We start from the raw sequence: 9338 nt of genomic DNA, 5'->3' as shown, positions 1-9338 counted from the left end.
TGAATTCAAATGACTCTTTTCCTAGACATTAGGAGCACATTATCTTCATCCCCTTTCATTTTCACAACCTTCCTAACCATGGCTCCATGCTCTGTCAATCTCCACTGACTTCCCTAGCCACCTTTCTGTACATTTCTGTATGCAATTCAATATATCCTTCCTGGTGTTTGAACATCTCCCTTGGACTCACTTCTCCAGACCTCTCTGACCTATATACTCAGCTACTTCCTCTGCCTCATCTCTCTACTCTCTTTCATCCTTGCCCTAAGAAAACACATAGGCTAGCTAGGGGTCAGTAGTAGCTGGATCTCAGTTAGAGAAGAGGAGCGTATAAGGAGCTTCCTTCCCCTCCCCTCCCCTCATTGTATAAGTTTAGGCAGAACTGCTTTTTCTGTGCTCAGGCAACCACTTGCTAATTCTCCTCTCACCTCCTCCCTCCTAATGCATCATAAAGTCAATAAAGGAAGTCTGCGGGAAATGAAATCCAGACCTGAGAAATGGAAAATCCCTAAATACAAGGAAATTTGAAATTCTCACCATCACTAAATATCAGCATATATTCTTCTGACTGGACTAGGGGCAGGGCTGGCAGGACACAGTCCCACATTGCACCTATATAGGGAGCCATTACTGGAAGAGATGAAAAGAAAACACAATCAACTTTGTTTCCAGCTGGAATGTTCCTTTTTGTCCTGTGGAATTCATCTTCAGTACAGGAGGAAGGGAGATTTGCTTAAGGGAATTGTATCTGCCTGTCCAGCCCACCACAGAGCAATGGAATGTATGTTTCATATTACATACGTAAAAAGGATACACACGTCTATGCATTTTTGAGAGATGTAGTTCAAGATCCTGCTACAAGCAGTTGTTACTTGTGGGCAGTTCCAAGTGGGCTGATATCTTGATAAACAGCTTCTCCAGAAAGTAGTTTTTATAAAAAGCCAAATGTCAGGAACACTATAACATGAAGGGCTCTCTCCTCATTATCCACTAACATACAGAAGACAAAGGTTGGCTATGGACTATAAATCTTCCATCTGTGGCCTGGAAATATACCCAGATCGCCTCCCAGAAAGGAACTCTTATGGAATGCAATATTTTCACATGCAAGAATCTAAAAAATAAATCTGTAGTGGAAATGTGTATAGATGAGGGAGAGCACAAGGAGGGTCTCTGGTTGTATAGGTCCAGGAGATATTTTGCGTCTTTATATACATAGGCATCTATACCTACACCTTCTCACCAGGATAGCTTTCCACCTCTTCCTGCACTCCCCAGCAGTAGCCAATGGATCCCTCCACCTCCTACTCCTTCAAAAGCTCCTTTCCTGGCCCCAGAAGCAGATCCTTCCCCTCAAGCCCCCAAAGACCCCAACTTTCCTAGCTGTCAGTGGCTTCTGCAAGAAGCCAAGATTAATCATTGGATGATATGCTCTCTGCCAAACTGATGCTCCTGCTGCAGCCAAAAGCATGAGCTAAACCAAATGAAAGTGTAAAAACACAAGGGTACAGGACTTACCTTGTGCCTTGGGCCAGATTGTACCTTTAAGGCATATGCCTATGATGGAGGCAGTGTGAAGCTGTACTGCCCCAAAGGAGTTTGAGGAGGGAGCATGTATGATGCACCTGCCCCGTGAACATTACATACAGAACAAAACCAAAGCACCTTTGGATGGTGCAGCCTACTCAGCTCTGCAGTCCAGTGCAGAGGTGGGACAGGGCCATGTTCCTGTTGGGGCCATTTGCAACCTGGATGGTGTGTGGAGAAAGCAGCCCCAGCACTCTACCAAGCACAAATACTATGATTTTACTGAGCCCAAACTCCCTCCCACCACTGACACAGCCACAATAAGGCTATGGACAATCTGTCCCTAAGAGGATGAGAGGAAGCTCCTTCAGGAGTAAATGGTGTAAGGCAGAGATGTCTGAAATCCTGCCCTCCTCCCCCGACAATTTTAAGTTTTCAGGAAAAAAAAAAAAAAACATAACCCCAAACTTCACCAAATCAGACATTTTAAATTGAAAATGGGAGTTGTAGTGCCTCACGGGAGTTATAGGTTGCTCTTCATGGCCCCATTCCATTCTCTGGGCTGGGTTGCCCAGCTGGACTACATCTCGTATAATGCACCATGGCCAGGCTCTCCACATTATTCTGTCTCCCTTTACCAAGAGAGGAGACCATGATCCATTATGGAAGATGTAGTCAAGCAGCTGATCCAAGCTCATAGAGGAAAATGGGAATATGAAGAGCAAACTACAACTCCCATGAGGCACTACAAGTCTCATTTTTTGCAAAATCTTTAGGTTTGGGGCTAAAATATTTTGACCAAAAAAAAAGAAAATCTACCAAGAAAAGCAGGCACTTTTAATGAAAAAATTCATTTTGTCACAACCCCAATTTTCCATTGAAAGCCAGGTTAGGAGGAAAATTTTTGACCAACCACAGTGTAGCAGTCACTATTGGAAGGGTACATAGGAAAAGCCCAGGTAACTCAAATCTGTTTAGTAGGGCCACACAGGTGAATACTTCCCTGGAGAATAAGAGGAACAACATGAAACACTTTCCAATCTAACAAGAAACTCAGACAACAGGAAGTTCAGAAAGATGGTACCACTGAGTTGACAGAGCTTCTCCATTGCACAGAGGATACTGCGGTGGGGCAGGACTTTTGGCTGGAATCTCTCCTGCAGCATAGCCACAACATCTCCTGGACAGTGCTTCCCAACAGCCACTAGGATGGCAATGGCAGCCTCCTCAAATTCCTCCTTCAGCTCCTAGATCAGCACAAAGAAATTCTCCCCTCATTAGCTGTACTCAGAATTACACATGAAAGACTTTTCTCTGTGGAATCATTACCATCAGAAAGGAGTCCAAGAGACAAGTAAGAGAGTGAACAGCGTCAGCTGAGATCTGGAAACCCTGCCCCCCTCTCCAGATGTTTGGGGAAGGAGAAGAGAGGGGGAAATAACATAATCCTATCAGGGAATTAGAAAAGGGATCAACCTGATTAATTTAGGATGTATCCTATCTTAGCCATTACAGTCCTGTGGTCTCACAGCTACAACATCATGGATCTAATTAATCCTTGGGATCCTATTTTCCAGCTTCAGGACATTGGTAACTCCCACTGAAATCAGTGGGAATTACTCAGCTCCCATGGCAAAGGAACAGGACCGCTGGCATAATTCCACTCACTTCAATAGACTTACATCAGGGATGAATTAGGTCCTGTCCTCTAAACGGGCAGAATGCTAATGAGGAAATATGTTTAAATGCCTTGTTTAGACATTGGTAACAGGCAATTCAAGGACAAGCATTGCTTTCCTAGAAATATCCATGATAAAATTATAAAACTGCATTAAATTTGGGTTCCTGAAGGATCGCAAAGCACTTTACATATAATATGTTATATAATCTCTAAAGGATCATGCAGCCACAATTGGGTCTGATCATGGCAGTAGTTCTATACCAACAAGCTCCTTGGGACAGGGACTGTGTTGTTGTTCTGTGTTTTATGCAATCCCAAGCACAGTAGGGTCCTGGTCTTTTACTGGTCTCCTCATCACTATTATAATACAAATAATAAATATGTGTAATAATAAACAACATTAAGTGATATTTGAAGAAAAATGCATCTAACAGAAGAATTTTCACATATAGGAAACGGAATAATGACTAGCTCTAGAATATAATTTTGCCAAAAGCGCCACAGAGTCTGCTATAGTTCACTTCAGTTACTGAATAAACCTGAATATGTTTACTTAACTCATGAGAGCTGACAAAATCTCAGCTCAGGCTATCATATGGGCTTCAGAAGCATGTCACATGACATGCCCAGGACACCAATAACCATCCTTTATTGTTCATGGCACTATTACCTAGAGAAAGAATGAAGCTCTGAATAAGACCTGGATGTCTGGATACAGTTTTGAGTCCCTCTTTCTCTCCTACATCTTATATTCTTACCGAATTCTTGATTAGATTGATGGAGGTGATGTCAACCAGCCGCTGGGCCAAGTCACTACTGAGGTGATTGACAACATTGATTTTTGTTTCTAGGTTTCTCAAGATGTGAAGCTGGTGCTCCACAGACAACTGCAAGGAGGACAGAAAACAGTGACTTGTGTTGATCTATGGGAAAGTGAGAATTTAACATCGTTTCTGACAAATTCTGTGGATTATAATATTATTCCAAGTACTGTGATTGGTGGGACGGGTCAGGAGAGAAGGAATCAGAGTATATGGGAAATATGAGAGGGAAATAGACTGAATCAAATCAAGTAAGTAGATGGGATGAATCACAGAGGACAGGTGAGAGGAGAAGTTGGTTTATATGGGAGAGGCAAAAGGAAGGAGGCTGGTTCACGTAAACTGTTTTTGCATTGCATAGACACTGTTCATACCAAATCATTGTTCTCAAGACATTCTAGGATGCTCTTTATCTCCGCCTCCTCATTTTCCAATTCAGTGAGCTCGGTTACTCCTTCTCCCTTCCCCAAAGCCTTTTGGAATATTTTTGAAGCTGAAAAAAAGAAAGAAAGTTAATTCTTGTCTAATAGGAGGGTACCCACCTCCTCCCGGTCAAGCAGGACAAAAAAACACATGGAAACGCACAGTCTCACACTATAAGTTCCTCTGGAAATGTTCCCTACATTCTGGACTAAATCCTTAGGCACTTTAAATCCATTGACTTCAATGGAGCTGCATTGATTTACACCAGTCAAGGACCTGTCACTCCCTGTCCAAAATGGTTAATGACAAAATGGAATATAGAGATTTCACACTATCATCGTCCTGCAAATGCCTCAGCTTTGTAATGCAGAGAAGGCAATGAACAGTCTGGAAGAGAAATGTAATCACTGTGACAGGGAAAGTGCTATGCAAATGAAGGAATCTTTAGTTCACGACGAGAGGATATAGAACATATTGCACAGGAGCTATGGACATGATCCAAAGCCTATTGGAGTTAATGGAAAAACTCCCATTGACTAGACCTGGGTGAAAAAAGTATTTTTCATGTCACTGACAATTTTAATAAACCAAAACCAAGATTTAAAAAAATTTCTGGTGTATTGAAAAGTCAAAACAAATGTTTCAGGTCAAATGAAATATTATGTTTAAATTTCAAGCATTTTAAAACTTTTTAATTAAAAAAAGTTAAAGGAACAAAACAATCTCATTTTCAATTGAAAAACTGAAACATTTGTTTTGACATTTTCAAAACAAAAAACTATGTATTTTTCCAGTGTTTTTTTCAATTTACTAAATTTTTGGTGTTGCCAAACCTGCATTTTTTGCAGAAAAAATTTCAGTCAAAACACTTTGTCGAGCTCTACCACTGTCACAGAGCCCATAGAAGTCAAAGTCTGGATTGCTACAAGTTGCAACTTAATAAGTCAGAAGACTTCACAGAAAAAAAGAAAAAGGTAAACAAGCAGTTATGAAAAACTGGATTAATATTTATTTGATTTAAATAATAATTTTAAATAGACCCCTAGACAGGTAAGCAGTGAGAGACCTTGAAAACTTTGGATGAAAAGTGTTATCAAAAATGCAAAGTATTATTAATTTATTTTAATTAATTATAAATTTCTGTCAATCCATGAACCAGACACTCTTCTAATGACAGGAATAGTGCAGAAATTACCCATAAAACTCCACGGCCAAGTCAACCTAAAGCAGAACATCATTAATCTCAAGGGTGAGAACAGTGCCACCACAGGAAGACAGGAAAGATGGACATTTAGCTGAACCTCCTACCTTTTCAATGAGCTGTACAGGATTTAGCCACCGAAGTCACAGATTTAAGGGATAGACACTAATTTAGCCACAATAGCCTTTAGTCTAGAGGTACCATGGCTATAGAAAACCATGAAGCGGGTAAACAGAAGTACAAGGGGCAGGGGAGGAACAATGAAATTACGATGAAGTGAAAAGAAAACTAAGATTTAAGAATCAAAGCATACATATGCGGCCCCTAGTCTGGGTACATGAGGTGTCTAATAATTTTTGATGCCCTTCTCTGGACCATATATATTTCTGCCTTTTCTGTTTTTGATGTGACCAAGTATTGTATCACTTTAGAACCAAATTCTACTCTCAGTTCCAGAGGTATAAATCCAGAGTAATCTTATTAAAAACCAAATGAATTACTCCCAATGTTCGTACACTGCACCTATCAAGGTGGTGTGAGCGCAAATCTGGATTTGAACCAGCATAACTGAAAATAGAACGTGACCTTTCCTGGCTGATATGTTCACTTTTAGTTGATGATGTCTTGGCCTTGCAAGAGGATGGACTTGATTTTAAATGTTATTCTCTGTGCCTTTCTCTTGTTATCCTGAAACCAAACACAATGCTCAAGGTCACCAATGTATTAAATACCAGATTTATATAGTGACAGTAACAATATTCTCCATATTGTTTTCTTTCCTTTTCTTAATATAGCTGTGATGGGTTTTGATGTGTGGTGGTAGGAAGATAACTTGGTATTCAAGTCCTGTTAGGGAGATCACGGAGGAGAGGAAGGAATTCTCCATTATGATGTTTGGCTTTGAATCATTCAGACTCTCTGAAAGGCACTTCCTGAGCTGGGTGGGCATGAGTCCCTCTCTTTTCACTTCTTCTATAGTATTGAACAAGTGATCTGCCTACTTCCTGGCCTGGTATGAATGCGCCTCTTCTCTTTTCTTTCTGTCCTAGTTGGACAGATTTTTTTTCTTTCCCCCGCCCCCAATCTCCTATTTTCCTCTCTTCAAACAGAATCAGTAGAAAAATAAAGGTGTCAAGACAGTTTAGAAAAAGGCCTTTGTGAGTGCATTAGCATGAAGCAGGATTGACTATTGTTTGTGTAAAGTGCTATGGAAATGCTATTCATCATTAATAACAATATTTTTGTTCAACTATTTCAGGAAATAGCAATAGCTGGTATGTTAATGCTGTAATATAGCAAAATTGGCTTCCTTAATCAATTTCCTGTTTTAAGATACTATTATTAAGTTAGCTAGGACCAATATATTGCAATATAGAATTATTTAAAAGTCCAACATAGCACATGAGAGCATGGAACAAACCCTAATGAGCCAAGTCATGTATACAACATATGTTCACAGAACATGGAAACATAAGTTCTTAAATGTGCTGTAGCGCACAATCCTGCATTGGCTAAATCTTAAGGGGTAATGGTCAATGAATTATATATTATCTTATCTAAAGACTTTTCCATCCCTACTTTCTCACTAAATGATTTAAAGAGACATTTTGGGGTAGATTAGGCACAACCTGTACATCTTTTAAACTAAAACAGAAACAATAATAATGTATGTGAAAGTGGTTCCTTCCAACATTGAAGTACTTGGATAATCGTACATCTTAATTTGGGTGAGTGGTCTTTCATAGTAAGTTATACACAGTCTAATTAGAGGGGCGAAGGAAGGCAAATATAATTATTTTACATTGATATTGTGGTAGTGACTAATTACCTCAATTAAGTCATGACAGCATTGCATTAGCCACTGTATACATATATAGTAAGTGACACTTCCTGCTCCAAAGAGCTTATAGTCTAACAGACAATACATAACAGGTGGGCAGTAGGATGGTAAGGTAAGATGGGGTAACAAAAACAATAGTGAGTTTTAGTACAGACTAGGTGTAGCTAAGAATTATACACAATCAATAGCAGATATCACAGCTCACCACAGACATACAAAGGAAAAATAGCAAAAGTCATAGATCTCATTTTAATAATATGCTGTTACCTCTTTTTGACCTGAGTGGCTAGTCAAATTTTAGGGCCCTGGAGACGTGCCAGTTGGAAGAAGAAATTGTTGGAATGTGGAATTTTGACACATGCTTGTTTATTTACAAGGAACGTGCAAAGTCTTCCTACTCTGAACTCTGGAAGAACCAAGAACAAAAGGTGCAGTTTCACAGCTCCAAAGCCTCTTTAGCTAAAACCAGACCCAAAATTCTCTCTCTAGCTTTTTCCAAGTCACACCGTGCTCACAAGCTAGTGCTTGGCTTTCTTGCTTTTTGCCTCTGCCTCTCAATTTCCATGTGTTCTGCCTTCCATCATGCGCACAGATGCAAAATCAAACTCCAGGGTTTTTCACAATCTCCTTTTGTTTTAGAGTGGGGGCTTCTGATTAACTCAGTTATGTAAATTGAAAGGTGCATTCACACCCAGTCCTGAGATTTGTGATCAGTGCAGTCACCAGTACCTCTCAGCATAATGCTCCTTTACCAGTACCTCTCAGCATAATGCTCCTTTCTTTTACAGTAAAAGCTCCTTAATAACGCTTAACTGATTGTTTAAAATACTGTAAAACTGCTACGGCACTGCCTCTCATTCAGTAGCAATGATCCTCTCTGCATCATAATCAAATGACAAATGCCTAGCCTAATTTTGAAGAGCTCCTGCCTACGCTTAGCCTTTGATGCAGCTGGGTTCAAACATAGCAATGCTTAAGGTTCTCAGTTAAATTAGTGCAGCTATTTATTATAACAGGATTGTCTAGTGGTTAGGGCACAAGGAGACCCAAGTTCATGTCCCTATTCCACCCCAGATTTCTTGTATGACCTTCTGCAAGTCTCTCTCTACCTCTGTTCCCCCTCTGCAAAATGAGGATAGCACTTTCTTAACTCACAGATAAATACATTAAAGATTATGAAGAACTCAGATATTACAATAACAGGGACCAGATAAGTACCGAAGAGATAGATCTGAACAAATCTCTTCAATAAGTGTCAATATGAAGGAAGCAAGAGTCTCCTCCTAAAACCTGATGGCGAGATTTCTGTTTTCCTAGAGTTGGAGATTATTTATAAGAAACCATTGTAAAAGTATTTATCAACTGTTCTCACTGGCATCTGGTAAAAAAAAAAAGAAAAGAAAAGAAAAGGTTACTTACTTGTAACTGGAATTCTTCGAGATGACTGCATGTTCACATGTGTGGGTACTGGGCTGACCAGTGCAGCCTAATGGTAGAACCTTCTGCAAGCAGTGCCTGTTAGAGAGCCTTTGTGCCCCCTTCTGCTGCTCCTCTCACTGTCGCTGAATGTTCTGAAGGTGAGGCTACATAAAGGGTGCTGCCCCCTCTACTGCCTCAGTTGCTTCTACCACTGACCCAAAGGAACCAAAATAGGACTCTGAGAAAAGGGGAAAGAAGAGCAGGAAGTGAGTGTATGCAGAGGCCTCTCAAAGAACTTTGGTTAAAAGTAACCAAACCTCATTTCTTCTTCAGATGGCTTTGCATATTTCCACTTATGTGTAATTTGGCAAGCAGTGCTAAAAAAACTCAGGAAGTAGGACAGATTCCTAATTAAATGATGATTGC

The 9338-nt window shown here is 40.1% G+C and overlaps 1 protein-coding gene across 1 annotated transcript; it reads right to left on the bottom strand.

Moving 5' to 3' along the window:
* Positions 1-2501: 2501 nt before the first annotated feature.
* LOC116820143 (maestro heat-like repeat-containing protein family member 1) lies at positions 2502-9128 on the bottom strand. Its single transcript, XM_075063480.1, has 5 exons — positions 8913-9128; positions 4404-4522; positions 3967-4095; positions 2612-2774; positions 2502-2530 (listed from the first exon to the last, which is right to left on the bottom strand). The coding sequence occupies exons 1-5, from the start codon at positions 8941-8943 to the stop codon at positions 2502-2504; spliced, it is 471 nt and encodes a 156-aa protein (XP_074919581.1). The 5' UTR covers positions 8944-9128.
* Positions 9129-9338: the final 210 nt, after the last annotated feature.

The sequence above is a fragment of the Chelonoidis abingdonii genome, chromosome 3 (genome assembly GCF_003597395.2).
Source record: "Chelonoidis abingdonii isolate Lonesome George chromosome 3, CheloAbing_2.0, whole genome shotgun sequence".
NCBI lineage: Eukaryota > Metazoa > Chordata > Testudines > Testudinidae > Chelonoidis > Chelonoidis abingdonii.
This window is presented reverse-complemented; position numbering and strand designations above follow the sequence as displayed.

What these genes read in the sequence shown, in the direction of transcription:
- LOC116820143 (XM_075063480.1), bottom strand. Translation starts at nt 8,943, where the DNA reads ATGCAGTCATCTCGAAGAATTCCAGTTACAA. An exon ending in GTCTTGAGAACAATGATTTG is followed by an intron (nt 4,096 to 4,403) that starts GTATGAACAGTG and finishes TCCTCCTTGCAG; the next exon opens with TTGTCTGTGGAGCACCAGCT. An exon ending in TCAATCTAATCAAGAATTCG is followed by an intron (nt 2,775 to 3,966) that starts GTAAGAATATAA and finishes GTGCTGATCTAG; the next exon opens with GAGCTGAAGGAGGAATTTGA.